At 36.9% G+C, this 16,162-nt stretch overlaps 1 protein-coding gene and 1 long non-coding RNA gene across 2 annotated transcripts; one reads left to right on the top strand and one right to left on the bottom strand.

The window, feature by feature from the left end:
• Nucleotides 1-2,243: 2,243 nt before the first annotated feature.
• Nucleotides 2,244-3,275, bottom strand: LOC114524930. The gene is made up of 2 exons (XR_003687137.1): nt 3,165-3,275; nt 2,244-2,860 (listed from the first exon to the last, which is right to left on the bottom strand). It is a non-coding gene; the product is annotated as an uncharacterized LOC114524930 (long non-coding RNA).
• A 3,008-nt stretch (nt 3,276-6,283) lies between these two features.
• Nucleotides 6,284-15,488, top strand: LOC114524965. The gene is made up of 9 exons (XM_028546222.1): nt 6,284-6,431; nt 11,839-12,017; nt 12,229-12,471; nt 12,648-12,760; nt 13,155-13,385; nt 13,514-13,626; nt 13,879-14,183; nt 14,664-14,966; nt 15,279-15,488. Exons 1-9 carry the CDS (start codon nt 6,284-6,286, stop codon nt 15,486-15,488), a joined length of 1,845 nt encoding a protein of 614 aa, XP_028402023.1.
• Nucleotides 15,489-16,162: the final 674 nt, after the last annotated feature.

Raw genomic sequence — 16,162 nt, 5'->3', positions numbered from 1 at the left:
AAGCACGTCCTCATCCCATCCACAGTCCACAGTCCCATCCACACACAGCTTATTATTATCCTGCGGCTCCTGCATTTTACGTACAGGATGGATTTCACACGGAACAACCTTACTACGCTGGAGGATTCTCTAACCGTCCAGTTGTCTACATATACAGCGATGAATATCAACGGAGGAAGGATGCCGAAACTGGACTGTTTGCTTTGATGTGTGCTACGTTATTTTGTTGCTGCATTCTACCACCTGTACCACATTGTTATTGATGTCGGGGGAAATGTTGGAATAATGCCGGGAAATAAAACACAATTGATTCAACCAATGATTTTCATAATTTTTACTAAAGTATCGATTGCGACCTGTCTCATTTTTGTGTTGAAAGATATCAATATACAAGAGAAATCTAGGCCTGTGTGATTTCATTTTCATATGGATATCATTAGACGTATAGTATATAGCTTCTTTATAATACAAAACAAATTTTTAAACGTTACCTCCATGCACCAATCTCCACTTTTTTTTTGACAAAGAGTAATTACATTCACTGTATAGTAACCCTATATAAAAATGTATTAATATAATCTATTCATAGAAAAACGTAAGATAAAATAGCTCGTTACCATTTATATTTTAAACGTTTTGATGGTTCGTAATAAATATTTCGCCTTGTTGTGCTGGTAGCATGCACTTCCTTGATTGACAATAGATTAATGACAATAATACCCAACATCATCGTAAGCCGCGTGCTGCGAGACGGTACAAATCACCCTATGTCCAATTTGTAAAAGAAAAGTGAAGCATTGCATTTTGGTCACGCGAACAATGTGGAGGACTGGCTGGACTGCAATCACAAAAAAGTAAAACTGTCTTACTATAACGGAGTACAAACGCTCTGAATTTCAACGTTTGTAAGTGCAATGATATGGTATGAATATTTTTATGAGGTGAAAGATTCAATGCTCGAATATCTACAATTCAACCGATAGATAATGGACGATAAACGCGTAATAATCATCAAGCTGAATTGTATTTGACCAAGTGCGACATATACATATAACGTATAGGTCATAAAAACCGAAAGCTAGAATGTACGTTCGTGTACTCTACGGCTAAAGAAAACGAGAAGTGAAAGCATCATGCAGGTCCCGTTTACCGGGTGTCCCATAAAAGTACCCTCCGTTGAAATCAGATTTTTTTGTTTTAAACGTGAGTTGTGACACCTCGAGTGAATGGAGAAGTAATGATAACTTCCGGATCAGCCAAATAACATATCGTTTCTTTTCCTTTACAAAAATATCCATTGTTCTGTAGTCATTTGCATGCATGGTGTGTACTTGAATTTGCGGTAAGACGAATTTGTGATTTAGCACTCTTTGTATTGCTGTTTGTTTTAGAATCTAGTAAAAAATCCCCAAAGTATACTGACTACACAGTACACCGATTCATAACAAAAGATCTTATTTCAATGAGGGTACTTTTTTCATCGAACACCCCCCTGCATTTGTCAGTCCGCCGGCTGTGTCGATTAAAAGTTAATAACAGAACCAAACTCCGTCATGATCATTTAAAAGAGGTTAGTCTTGCAGTCACTTTGTCTATACTTGCAGGTAAAGGAATCCCAATGATCTCTGCGAATATTGCTGTACCGATTTGCCGGAGTTGAACTAGAACCGGGTCGAACAGCTGTTTATATGCATGGTGAAGTTCATAACATCTGATAAGCTTTGCAATGTTATTCTCATGGTTTTAAACACCTTTCTCTTGTATTTTCTATATCATTTAGAAATTAGAGATTAGAATGAAGATCCCGGACGAAAGATTCAAAATTTAAAAGAAAACTGTTAGTATATACGCGTGTAAGTTTTTAAGAAAGCTTTAATTTTTTATTAATTTTTCAATACAAAAGTTCTGTAGCCGGGCATCTATTAGAATGTGTAATTTGTTGTCGGGACATATAATTTTAGAAAGGGAATGAGTTAACTTTGTGTTCAAAGGTGTCCATGCAGTTTAATGTGCAGGTACTCGGCCTATGGACACGCAGTAAATGGCTGAATCACATAGGTTATTAGAAAAGCTTAATTGGCCAAGATATCAAGCAGATAATGGGGACAAAAAGTCTCCTTTACGAGGCTTTAAGTGCAGAACCAGAGTGATCATGCATAATGACGTGCCAAGTTTTTGTTAGCAATCACACAAATTTCGGCGGGTCCTGCGTGCATGGTAGTGAAAACATTACGGTACTGCAATAAACTTTAAATTGAAATTTAATATGGAAAAATTACATTTTCATGGTCAATCGTTAACAATCTTTTCTATCAGTGAATCTAAACTAATGATAACATGCAAGCATTGCGTTTCCTAATTATAATCAAAAAGTTTATCAAATTCTTAAAAATGTCCAGAAGAATCCACGCAGGCTTTTCACTCGCATGTTGGCGCACACTTGAAGTCAAACGGTGCTTCTTTAAACTCTTCACAATCAATTCCATCGCTGCTGTTGTTTTTGTTAGCCGACTCGAATGTTTTCTGCACGTCTTTTGAAGTCGCTTCCAGATTTGTTGCGGCTGCGAATTCATTCGGGTCTATCTTACCGTCTTCATTCGCGTCATAGTAGTTGAATTTGCAAGGGAAGCCAACTTCGAGGTTGTTCGCTGAATCCAGTGATCGCTTGCCAAGCGAGTTTTTTGCGCAGCATGGAAAGCAGACAAGAACACTGCTGATGTGATTTTCAGTCCTCGAACGGCAACAACTCGGACGAACTTTTACTAGTAACAGTTTTACTTCACATATGCGACAGCTTGAGGCACAACTTATTGCGAACAGGGCCAGGAAGAGGATGAAAATGGTCTTCATGATTCTCCTTCTATATGTATGGACAGAAAAACAAGACTTTAGTTCATTACTTCAAAAATCCTGTGTCCCATGCATATGCAGTTACTTTCCTTCATCACTGCATGGCCTTGAGCTCCAAACTCTAGTGACAGATTCCGTAATAGTTTCGCTTTTGCGTATAGCAATTTACATAACAACTGTGCATCTGAATGCGAGCTTTAAAAGCTATAAAATAACTCGCTGAAGCCTGAAGAAAAGCTGCGAGCACTTTGGAAACTGCTTTGCTTCACATAAAAATGGGTACAGTATTCGATCGATATTTAAGAATAACTTACCAGTTAGACGAGAAATGCACTTGATGGATACTGGATAGAGTATATTTATGAAGTCGATCCTTCTTAAAGGAATTGTGATTTCATGTGTACAGTCGTTGCTCCTTTATATATACTCTACTTGCGACGCAGCGGAACTTGTATTTGCTGAGATGGGTCTGATTTTTTTAATTGCTAAAGCTGCATCATGGTGTGATAATTTGCACACCGGGCACAAGACTATTCACAGCTCGATTTACTTAGTGTTTATCCACATTTTTTTATATTTCTGCACTTGCTTCAAGAAATTTCTGCGAGGAAGTATCATTTTCTATAAACAAGCATGCAGCTTCCTGATTCGTATACTTAAAATCGAGGTTGTAAATATTATGAAATATAGTCTTTGCAGGGCGTGGGTCGATGCATGCCCTATAGCTCAACAAAGGGCGGCTGGAACATATTTTATATTGGAGAAGAGGCTGAGTTTAAAACTGTTCATCGTTTTGTGTGACCGCGAACATAAAAAAATTGAAACTGCTAACATGCATCATGCAAACATGAAATACGAATGCAGTCCATACTGATATAGTATATATTCTCGATTTGACGTACATGCAGAGAACAAACAGAATATAGAATACATTGCTATAGTGAAGTTCGTATTCATACATGCAATGTTCTATTCTATAAAATTGTTTCTTGTTTGTGTAAAATTTCTTCATGGGCTATAAGTACTCCGATGCATGGAAAATTTAACGCATGTATGTAGCAATCAGGTGTAGATGCATGTATTGTATTTGGGCGTAATCATAGTTGATGCTTTTACTTGCATGGGTATTATTATTTAATGTGGAAAGTCACATGCACCACCTATTCTATCACCCCACACCTGCATGCTCTTTCCTCTTGCCAGTTTTCCGCCCTTATATCTGGAATGAAAGGTGCATGTATATAGCTTTTTGGCCCAATATATATATCTTGGCATGAAAACAATCATTATTATCTTTATAGATTTTGGGGATATTTTAGGGAAATATTCATCACCGAAAAATGCCGCCATACTGAAACGGATATAATTATGTTACATGCTCCATGCAGTTATGAGAGCGAAAGCATTTTGCTAGATATATCTACATACTTTTACAACCGTGACGCGGCGGCGTTGCTGAAGCGGATATGTGTACAATGTTTAATTTGTGTGCTTCAATCTAGCTTCTAAAACTATAGCATATTGGAGAAAATGTTAATTAAAGGGAATGTTTAGATGCTTCTATTCGCTGTGGGGCGGCGTCGTTTTGCTGAAGCGGATATGTGTACATGCATGCATTGTTTATAATTTGTCTGTTTCAATTAATCTATATAGCTGCTGTAATAATAACTGCATGTTGCTATTGGAGGAATTGTTTAAAATTCAAGGGAATGTTTGCCTGCTTCTATACTGTGGCGCGCGGCAGCGTTTTGCTGAAGCGGATATGTCGGCTTGTTCTAAATTCTAAAAATAACGTGCAGAAGTGCGGTTTACATTTGTAGTAAGTTTGTAGTAAGTAATACAAAATTTCATTGAAATAGCAGTGACGTTTTATCAATAGGACAAAATAATAATTATAATAATAATCAGTATCAAATCCCTTTAACAAACCACAGCCTTAGATAATGGCACAACCTGGCAGTTTTTGCATTGCAAATTGGAAGAAACGACAGCTAGGAATTAAGGTTGATAATGGACGCCAATGTTTATATGTAAGATTTGGACACGAAGCCGTTTATTTTCGTATATGCGAGAACTTTGCGACTTAAGTTAGCCGCGCAGCTTATTTTGATTTTGGACAAGCTCTGAAGCCTGGGCTGATTTAGGCCGCCGCTTATTTTAGCCGGCTCAATTTCGTTGGTGTAAATATGGCCCCATTATGTCGCCTAAGCCTGCATTATTAGGTAAAAGTGGGCCATATATAGCTATAGATATGTTCTGTTCAGTTAGGATGGGCGCTTTCTGCAACGAAATACCTTCCTAGCTGCTTCGTTTAGACGGGCATTTGTTGTGACAAACGTATCGTGGGATGCATACGCTAAATAAATTAATTTATACAAATTCAATGTTAGAGTATAAAGATTTTATAGGATAAAATTATACGGACATGCAATTAACAAGGAGTTATAAGGTCTTAGGGCCGATGTGCACATCAGATTAACTCATGGTAGCTGACAAGCTATATCCATAACAACGATTTATTATATAACTGAAACAATGATTATAATTTAGAGTATATACTATCAAAAAAAGGTTAAATTAATTTTTTCTAATATATTTATTGAAAATATTCATGACTCAATTGATTGCTTTGCATACAACATGATATACATAAAAAAGATTAGCCTGTAGGCTACACTAGGTGTATTTTGAGGAAATTCGAATTTAGAAGGCATCGTCTAACTACTTTTAAATGGTCTGTTGGATTTGAAAAGAGACTGAATACTGAAAACTGTCAGCTGAATGACAACAACAGTTGATTGATGAATGAATTCAAAGCGGAAAGTTAATAACTGTGTTATTCGAGTAAACATGCATGCATGAATGTAAATTGAGTTTTATTGAAAAATGTATATCAAATCAGTAATAGCAATAATAGTATAATAATCGATATTAAGAGCGCGTTTTGCGCAGCGAAGGCAATAAAAGATAATAGTATTCATGCAGGTTGGTAACTAGAACGATAATTGGGAGGGAGGGGGTGAATATTCATATATTGAGTTCTGCCCGACGGATTTCTATTGTAAGCTATTGCACTTACAAAAAAAAAAAAATCCGTCGGGCAGAACTGAATATATGAATATTCACCTCCCCTCCCCAATTATCGTTCTGGTTACGCCACACCACTGAATATATTTGTTACCATGTGCTTGATATGGAAAACGTATGCCATGATGAGGCACGATCGAACGCAGCTGCGGAGCTCTCGTTAACTAATTGAACAGAAAGTCCTTCATAACGCTTTTACAAGCTTATATCAATATAGACTAACAATAAATGTGACAAGTAACGGGTGATATTTTATATTTTATGAAAATACAAATTGTACAGGAGTGCCAAAACGAAGTCCATGCATATATGTTTGTAAAACGCTGGAGCAACAAATTAATCCAAAATGGATTTACACGCTTTGAAAGACTGCGAACAGAAATCTGTTGTTCCATTGGTTGAACACTACAGCGAGAAACGCAAAAATCCTGAATATACTTTCGAAACAACGATGGAGGACAAGGGGGTGAATAATAACGGCATGCTTGCTGATTGTGAGAAAGTGAATGCGGTTGGAAATATTGATAGTAGAGCCGAATCCTCTGTCCCGACCATTAGATTTAGGTATAGAGCTACTCAAAGAATCAAAAAGGTTTTAAAGGTGAGAAGGATTAGTCGTGATATCGATATAATTAGTACAGAACTCTCTCCTTGTCCTGCGGCAGCCTCAATCTCAGGAATACGTCATATATATGATGAGCTAACAACTTCTTTCGTTTCATGAACACGTCGTTACCTTATATTCGGCATTCTTGCTGCATTTCCCATGTATGGTCGCTTAGTATGGTTTACATAACATAATTTTTGTGCAACGCTGTATTAATTTCTTTTCCTATTCAGATATCCATTTCTCATTCTATATTTTCAGGTGGTTTACATGTTGCATTTTTTCCCTCGATTTTTCTTGCTGGTTATTTTTTCTGGTTTCGACACGAAATGTGCTTTATTTGACAAAGCATCAGTGGTTAATTGTAGTCAAGTGTTTCTTGTTCCACAACCAAAATACTGGTGTTTTGCCTGGATGATCACATCCACATGTTTATCAGCAATTGTTATAGCACTTGTCTGGACATACAACAAGCGAATCAAATATGATTTTCGAAGTTCAATCAAAAAGCTTATCAGGAAAGCGTCCTTCTGGAGAATGAACTTCTTTTTAAGCGTAGTGTTCATCGAGTACGCCGTATCATGGAAAACCGCGAACGGATTATTAGCAACCTTGCATGTTTTAGCCTTTGCCAGATGGTTTTCAACAGCTCTTGTAGTCTTTTGTTTTAATTATGTCAATCCAAGTAAGATTGTTAATGTAGGGAAATGGTATTATCAGATTGGATACTGGCTAACTTTACTAATGTATTTGGCAGAGTGTACAGCTATATTATTGCAGTATTTGCTTAATTCAACACTGATACTACCTGCAGTTGTTGATCATAAGGATGGAAGCTATCAAGCATTGGTTCTTATTGTACTTGGGTTTAAGGTGGCTTTAAGCTCCCAATTCCTAACTTTCTTTTTGGAGAAGATCTTCCATGGTGATAAAGATCTGTTTTCAGAACCCGGAGATCCTGTGGAGATATCTTGAAGACACAGCTGTATAGCTTAGCTTTTTTTTCGAAGCACATTAGTTTTTATTAACATATAATTATGCTGCCATGCACAGCATGTATGAATGGTCTCTGATTTTGTGCCATTTTCATATTCTTTCGCTGTTCAGATGTCGATGGGGCAGCCCTGTGTATATGTGCCACCAGTACCATACGTCGCCATGCATTTTGCCAAAATGCAATATAACTGAAAAGCAATTTAACTAAATTTTTATAGTCTAAAAATTTAGTTAAAATGCTTTTCAGTTATATTGGTCGGAAAAATACAACATAAATTCGAGTGACTGATTCGTTAACTATGCAACACACTCTGTGTTACACATTAGACGCTCAAAACTGATTTGTTAAATTATCTGGACGGCGATTCTGTGATTTTGAGCTTCATAAAATACTGAATTTTGAAATCTACTATATGCCTAAACTCGGAATCTACCGAGTTTTTCAGCCCTGGCATGCTCAGTTGGTGAATGCATGCATGTATGATATTGCTATGCGCAAAGTACACACGGCTATACCCCCCTTACCCAAAGGTCCCAACCTCATGTCCCCCCGCCAAGGACATCTTCTCTTTTAAATATAAAACCTGGGAGCTCCGTCTACAACATACTTAATGCAAGTTTACGACTAAAGAGGGAATAAATTACTACAGAACTGTTTCGTATGACAAGCGTTAAGCTTGCCACACTCATCAGGCCGTGAATAATATAAAAAATTATATTATATTACTCATCCTGTGTTATATATATATACGGGTTAAACATGGGTTATTTTGTTCACTTAGTTCTTTATTAATATCAATACTGTTCGCCTAACTGTGGCATTCAAGAAATTTTCAAGACAAATGTCGAACGATTTCCCATAAATTTAACATATGCAGTACAATCACGTGATCGATATTTACGTATTTATATTTATATATATATTTCCAGGTGACAAACTTAATGATAACGACTATATCTATATATCTATATATCTATATCTATATATATATATTGACTATTTCATGAGCTTCATCTGTCAGCCACTTTTTTCCATTGTTTGTTATATACAATTCAAGATCTTCGCAACAGGGAGTGTTGCGTCAGTTGCAAAGTGTGAAGTCTTTTCTACCCATATACAAAGGTGGCGACATTCAGTCATGCACTAAAAAACAGGGTGTCAATTATATCACTTTCTATACCATAGCTTTCACTAATTTACATGCAGGTACGCTATTTATTTTGCCTCCACACTTAACTTGTGTACTTGTCTCTCAGTTTTCAGATAGAGCTTCTACAAAGCAGCTTCAGTGGTTTGATCGAACTGAAAGATAAGGTAAGACACTCTTCACGCTCATTTACACGCAGGCGTGCGTAAAAACAAAATCATAAAAAGCACATGAGGTCCCGGCGTATATACGGGCCTAGGAATTTTGGAGAGCCGACGAATGCTTTTATAGAAAAAAATGTCCAACTCCGGAGTACAAATTTCCCGATTTATCTATCGATCATCAATTTTTTCTAATTTGCCGACCTCTTTCCTGCTTTGCATGCAGTGAGTTTGCATCCACGGCGAGTTAATGGTTGGGGTTTTTGTCCGGCGACAGTATATGTAAATAAACTTGCACTCACCAGGTATCACTGACTCACGAAAGATCAACATTTTTTTGGATTGACTGCACTTTTGAGAATACCTACATTCTACAAACTTCTCGATTTGCCGTGATGCCGCCTCTGCGAATCCGAAATGAAAGTTTTGTTTAATAATTATGTCTAAACTTTCGCGGAGTATATGTAAAACGTTTTGACAATGATGATCATCGTAAATCCCATCTGCATGGTTATGACAATAATGCCAAAGAAATAAGTAGTAGGTAAGGGTATATACTGAAAACTAGATGGTTCACAATTTAGTGTTATATAGGCCAGAACGCCTATGGTTTTATAGGGCAGGCTGTAAAAAATTTTGGGTGGCCGAAAAATAAAGATTCTGGATGATCATTTCATGCCATGCCACTGATTGCTGTTGAAAAAAAATGCGAAATATTGCGTTTTCGAAATGTCAGCCATGCGACGTGTGTCACGACCTGACACGTCAAGTCGGAATGTCTAAGTTACTAAAATTACATGCTCTTAAATTTTGGTAAGATATTTATGAGTTCATGAGAACAGTAGAATCTGAGACGGTATATTGCACGCGAAATTAGGTGTTAAACCTTTTTGATTTTTTTCTTGCGGTTTAGACAAAGACAAAATCCAACCAAATTCATTTTTGCATAAAGACAAGGACATTTCGCGCCGCTAAATGTGACTACTACACTTCTCATAATTATATAAATAGTCTGAGAATCTTATTACTTTACGTCACGTGTAATCACGTGCACGCGGTCGCGTTTGATATTTAAATTGGGCATTAATTGATATTAGTATAATTACAAAGGTGATTAATGAAAATTCTGGCCTCTGATTGGTCGAGCGACCTCAGATTATTATACGCGATAGTCAGATTTTTTAAAATGGCGGCATTTTTAAATTTTTGTCAAAGTGACAGATGACGAAATACGTTATTTTGACAAAAATACTGTACCTGAAAACACAAAAGAAGAAGACATTTGGTAAAAACTATTTTGTAGAATACTTTTTCAACTTTATTTTGCGAAAACATTGTTTTATATATCGCCGTGAAACTGTTGAGTTGTATAAGTATTTCCTACAAGCAGCGTAATTTCAGTGTAATCAGGCGATATTCACGTCGCCTTCGACGAATAATTGTTAATTAAAGCCATTTGGAACATCGTGCAATAGCGTCGAAAAAGAGCTAGGTATAATGATTTAACTTAATTGATTTAACCATTAATAGACGAGTAGACTGGTAATGACGCGCGAGCGCCACGAGAATGAAAACATGATTTAACTGCATGAGTGCAATGAAATTTACAAAATCAATTGCATGACACCATGTCTGTAAAAGAGACATTATATATTCAGCTTCATACTTGCATCACTTCATTTTCGTAATTACGCGCGTATATATTTTCTCTGAAGCTAAAATATGGCCTAAAAAAGTGTAGCTACATTAAATTCACTTTAATAATTCCCAAACTGAAATGGCAATTTCTCAATAATTTCTTGTTTGTTATATATATATAGGCCATATATAGCTACAAATACGATCTATTGGAAATATGACATCTCCAAATTGCTTGTTGGTGTTCTGTATGCTATGTATTGCAGTGATGTGGCGACAGGTCAGTAATAAATATAATTTTTGAATGAACTTGATGTTATGTATACGTATGTTTTTGGGGCTCTTTATCTCGTACATTCTTCGCACTTCTGTTACAGCAATCAAATTATAGATTAAGTACTTGCAGAGCGTTTAGTAGCAGCATCTCACCCTAGGGTTTTTAAAGTTTATGAAGTACATGAGTCAGGATATAATAAGCTTTTTTAAATGAATATCAGCACTATACCGCCATGGCTGCATGAAGACCAAGTTAAGTCCCTGTTACACGGTGCAATTTTTATTCTAACTTGCAATGCAATTCTTCGTTTGAGAGATGTAAATTAGGCAACTACCGAACTTTTGTCTTTATTAGTACGCTCCATGGCGCTTCTTACACTTAAATTTTAAAGACTCTTTTTAAGGTATAGAATTGCATTCAAAAAGTTGCAAGGAAAATTACATATAGGTAATGGCATTCCTATAATGCCGAAACGTAACCGATTTCTCAACTACAGCAAGGATATAATGGGAATAAAGACAGATAAAGTATACTTGTATTTTAGCCAAAGCAAAATACAACTTAAATCTCATGAGGAAGATCAGAAAAAAACACCATCGGATTTTGTCAGACAATTTTCTCAAAACCATTGCACATCTTCATGACAAACAAGAAGGTCCATTAAAATCACAGGGAATTAAAAGATCTTTAAAGCATGTTGGTAAAAACAAGAAAAACGTCTACAACGATAAAAAAAATGATTTCAAAAAGAATGAAGTTGCGTTAATACAAGGTATTCAAGAATATATCATTTATAGCAAGGATTAAATTAATTGCTGCGTCTGAACGGCCTATTTCTGATGGTATAGTCCACGGAAAAAGTACGTAGCTACGTGACCTGCATGTGCTAACATGCCATGTGCCATGTGTGTGCCATGTGTCTGCCATGTCTGTGCCATGTTTGTGTCGTGTAACTTCAGTAGTTACACGGACAGCCACTGGACTGAGCAGAATTAGTAATAATCGTACTCTGGGGTCTCATTATGAATACGTGGCTCAATCTATTCGTTTCAATTTGAACAAAACCTCTTTTAGATCATACTACAACAGGATCAAAACGTACTTCAGAAGATGTTAATGCCGTTCTTGATAATGAAAACGTCCAAGAAGCCGTTGTCGAGAAAGGGATCGAAGTTGTTGGAAACGCAATCGATCAGCAGATAGCAAATATCCAGGGAGCACAGAATAAATCAGAAGCATTTTTAAATAAAAGGGTGAATGACTCTATTTTGATATTAAACATCAGAGTCACTTTCCAAATTAGGAAGGGAGGAGAGGCAAACTTACGAGGCCACCATGGTTGGCGTAGAACGAGAAAACGTTTATTCTAGTATAAGTATAAGTGTCAGCAATTTCTTTTATTTCATAGTCCCGTAGTTTGATGTATTGCATGGGCTAATTGTACGGATATATACCTTTTGTCAGATAAAATTGAATATCTTTCCTGAGAAAGGCTGGAAAAATGAGGATATGTTTGCGCCACCTGGATATCATATGGACGCAGAAATAGAAAGCGATAGTTCCCCAGCGAGCAGCGAGGAAGTTGGTGATCCTGTGTACACATATCCTGCAGGAATAGGAACTATGATGATGAATGGATGCTGGGGGACTGGATATCAACCTGGTGATCCTTGCTATCAATCTCTAGAAGTTCTAACTGCTTGTCAGGTGTGTTTGTTTTCACTGTGTTTTTCAATTGTTCCTGGTTGCTGGTACAGTTTTAAAATTAATTCATGTTGAAGCTTCATTCAGTTACGTTATATGCAAGGTGTTTTCGGAATTAATATTCATTAACGAATAAACTGATTCGAACATTTCAGTTTTCAATATTATTTCTCCCGCAGAATATGATTGATGGCGCTGCATTTATTGGTGTTGGCTTTGATGGACGTGGTAAATACAGTCCAGAGTCGAGAAAAATGAGTATCATACAACGTTCTTGTGGTGGACGTTCTTAGTAAGTAATCCGTATATATTGAAGTTAATACGTTCACGGCAGTTAATAAGTTCACGGCGCGGCAACCAGGTTTACTACAGGGCTACTCTGGTTTAATTAATGAAAGTAATCACTACACCACAGCTAGAAAGAGCATACTAAAATTAGTGCGACTGTGACACTTAGTTTCGAAATTTTGAAGGATGCGGAAAATAGCAATGCGACGTTTGGCATGTAACTAATTTAGCTACACATTTGGCAGCCAAACTTCCTTTTAAAATACATCCTCTCAAGAGGGGCTCAAAATTTTTTCAAGCGTAGTGGGGCCCCGGCCCCCGTATGGGCTGCGCTTAATTCTGATCATGTCGATTAGTGGGATTAGAGTTACATTGAAGTTTTTGTTTAATTTTTGTAGCTACGACGACTTTCAAGTGCCTGACACAATGAACGTTCATGGCATATACGAAACAAGTTCAAACATGCGAGTTTTTTCTTCACGAAGAGAATTTCAAACGTATCTGCAAACAGAAGCTGGAGTATCAGGGTCGACGTTTGGGTTATACGCTGGAGCTAAAGCTGCTTATGGGGCATCAGCCGGCTTGAATAGTCAAATTAATCTTGCAGTCTTTGACATCGATGTGGACAGGTGAATTATGTTTTAATTCGAACAAAATGTGCTTTTGACTTTTGCGATATGTTGTTTGCCTGCAATTGTTTGCCGCTAATTTGACGTTCTCTGTGTTCAGTTAAATTGTCGGAAATTATTTAATTTAGATATGAAATATTCAAAGATGAAGTGAAACCTCAAGATCTCTCGCGTGCATTTCTTCACGAGTTCATGAATCTACCACCATCCTTCATTCAACCTGGTGCACCAGCTAAATTCAGTAAGTAAATCTATTAGGCAGTAAATCTACTATGCCTACAAAGCAGATTCAATCATTGAAGCATTCAGCCAGAAAGATTTTCATACCTTACCCTATTTTTACTGATTCTGGGATATTCATCTTAATTGCCTTTGCAAATAATTGTTAAATAATAAATCTACAGTCACGTTTTCACAAGCGGTTAAATCTAAAGAGGCGGAATATAAATGGCTACAACTGCGGCGCCTTGATAAAGTAGTTTATTCTGTACAGGTGACTTCATATCTCGATGGGGGACTCATTATATAAAATCGGCAAAATTCGGCGGACAATTAGAAATACGAAAGCTGCAAAGTGGTCTATCCACATCAACCAAGCAGGAATTTGCAGTCGAAGCTGAAGTGGAATACAAAAGTCTTTTCTCCAGTATTGGTGGGTATAGCAGCACTAGTGGTGGAGTCGAAGCAAAGACAGAAGAAAAATTCATGTCAACTTCAGTTCAAGCTCTTGGTGGAGATCAGGAGATAGCAGCAGCAGTCGCAGACTTATACTCGCCAATATTTAAAAGTACACTAGTCGTACGTGTTTTACTTTTGTGTTCATGTTTGAAAAACTTAACATAAGTAATAGGAAAGTGAAAAGAATGCATGTTTTTTCAGAGGTGAAGTATCGTGCATAAGTGAGAGGTGCATTATAGCCTTTATAGGGCAGCTGTGGAAGAACATTTGTACCCGGCTGTTGAAACCTGAGCCCTCAAATTTTTGCATTAAGCACATTAAGCACATTAAGCAGCATTTAGTGCATCAAAGGTATACATCATCCTATTGCACCCAATTACTTAGCATGAAAAAATGCTGTATGTAACTTTCATTCTCCAAAAGGTTTTGTTCCACTTTTACTTTCCTGTATTGTGTTTTGAAGCACGTTGCTATGCAGCTAAGCACGTTACTGTTCATTACATCAGTATATTCTGCGGTAAAATCACCTCCAATCCCAAAAATGATTATTTAGGGCAACTAAATAAGTCACTGTATTGATATAACAAAAACTGCTTTCAGGAATGGCTTGACAGCATTAATAGTTACCCCAAAGCATTCAAGTTCATTATGGGACCGATCACTGACCTTGTTGATTTTCGTGCTGCTGAACTTTTTCCTGATGCAACCGTCGATTGGGGTTGTGAGGCAAATAGTGCAAAACTTGTAAAGGAAGAAAGCACAGAGAGATATTATTATAATAGGACGGTTGCTGGTGTGACAATTAAAACTTACTGTGACTATGGAAGCAGGGAAGAGCTTGAAAACACGTTGAAACAACGTCGAACGAATTTAAAGGCTGCCATAGAATCTTACATGGAAGAAGTATGATGCAATATTGCCTTAAACTAAACCCTAGCTAGTGTCATTCGCATGCAGAGGCTAGCTTACAGGAATGTGCATTTTGACTATAGGCAATTCTTCATTTTAACTGGTTCGGAAATCGGAAGATCTGTTGTTTCATTAGAAATAAACAGATTCACTGATTTCATGCTTTACATTATTAATAAGACCAATCAAATGACTTTTTTGTCACGAGTACTAGCACATTCGCAAATGATTTGCGGTTGGATTTCAATTTTTATCAAGGGAAATTAGAGGACATGCACTAATGAGTGCTTTTACCTTTATTTTTAGGGGCCAGTATCAGCAACTGATGTAAATCTTCGAGCAGGTGACGGAGGATGTGAAACACTGCATCTTGAAGGTTCAGCGGCCATCCCAAGATGGAACGAGATCTCAAATAATGGCAAAGTGTTTAATGTCATTTTCGACATGGATACTGAAATCCGTGGAAATAAAAGCAAGATCTCCAAAACCATGTCAAGATTGGTAAAATGGATGTGAGAATGAGTTGTACCAAAATCAGTCGGCCAGGGCCCGGTTGTATCAAGCCCGTTTAGCTTAAACGGTGGATAAGTCAAAATTAAATAACACTCTTACAACTCTGTTGAATGAGTCAACTTGAATATTATGCACTGAATATGTAGTTGTAAACAGTATCTTTGTATTAAGGCTAAAAACATTTTGTTTGCTTGTTGAATAAAACGATAGACTTGATTTCTATTTTGAACTTATCCACCGTTTAAGCTAAACGGGCTTGATACAACCGGCCCCAGATCTGCATGATGATATGAATTTTTAATCTTACTTCCCTAATTATCAAGCAATTTAGTTACCTGCCTGGTTTAAAGCAAAAATATATTTACATGTTTAAAACATCTTTATCTTATAGTGGAAATAGATGGATTACAGGAGATGAGAACGATAATTTCCATCTGTTCATTGTTCAATGCTTTCTCCAATGGCGGAAGTCATACTTTATCCAACAATAAAATCTCCATATTTGGACTCGTTTTGACATACTCGGACGGAGCTCTAACTTTGGCAGAGGCAGACTTCAGTGAATCCGGGGAGTATTTTTCAAATCTCGACAAGCGTTTAAAAGGTGAAATAACATTTACGCGTTTGATCTCGTTTCAATCGTATGATCATGTAGTCAATGATTTCTATTAAACAGC

The sequence above is a fragment of the Dendronephthya gigantea genome, unplaced genomic scaffold (genome assembly GCF_004324835.1).
Source record: "Dendronephthya gigantea isolate DGI-Jeju-01 unplaced genomic scaffold, DenGig_1.0 000032F, whole genome shotgun sequence".
Taxonomy (NCBI): domain Eukaryota; kingdom Metazoa; phylum Cnidaria; class Anthozoa; order Malacalcyonacea; family Nephtheidae; genus Dendronephthya; species Dendronephthya gigantea.
Note: the sequence above shows the minus strand (reverse complement) of the source record. Positions and strands in the feature narration are given on the sequence as shown.

Excerpts from the sequence above, each read along its gene's own strand:
- LOC114524965 (XM_028546222.1), top strand. The coding sequence starts at position 6,284 with ATGGATTTACACGCTTTGAAAGACTGCGAACAGAAATCTGTTGTTCCA. Across the intron at positions 6,432-11,838 it reads TAACGGCATGCTTGCTGATT|ATCATACTACAACAGGATCA; the intron begins GTGAGAAAGTGA and ends AACCTCTTTTAG. Across the intron at positions 12,018-12,228 it reads AAGCATTTTTAAATAAAAGG|ATAAAATTGAATATCTTTCC; the intron begins GTGAATGACTCT and ends ACCTTTTGTCAG.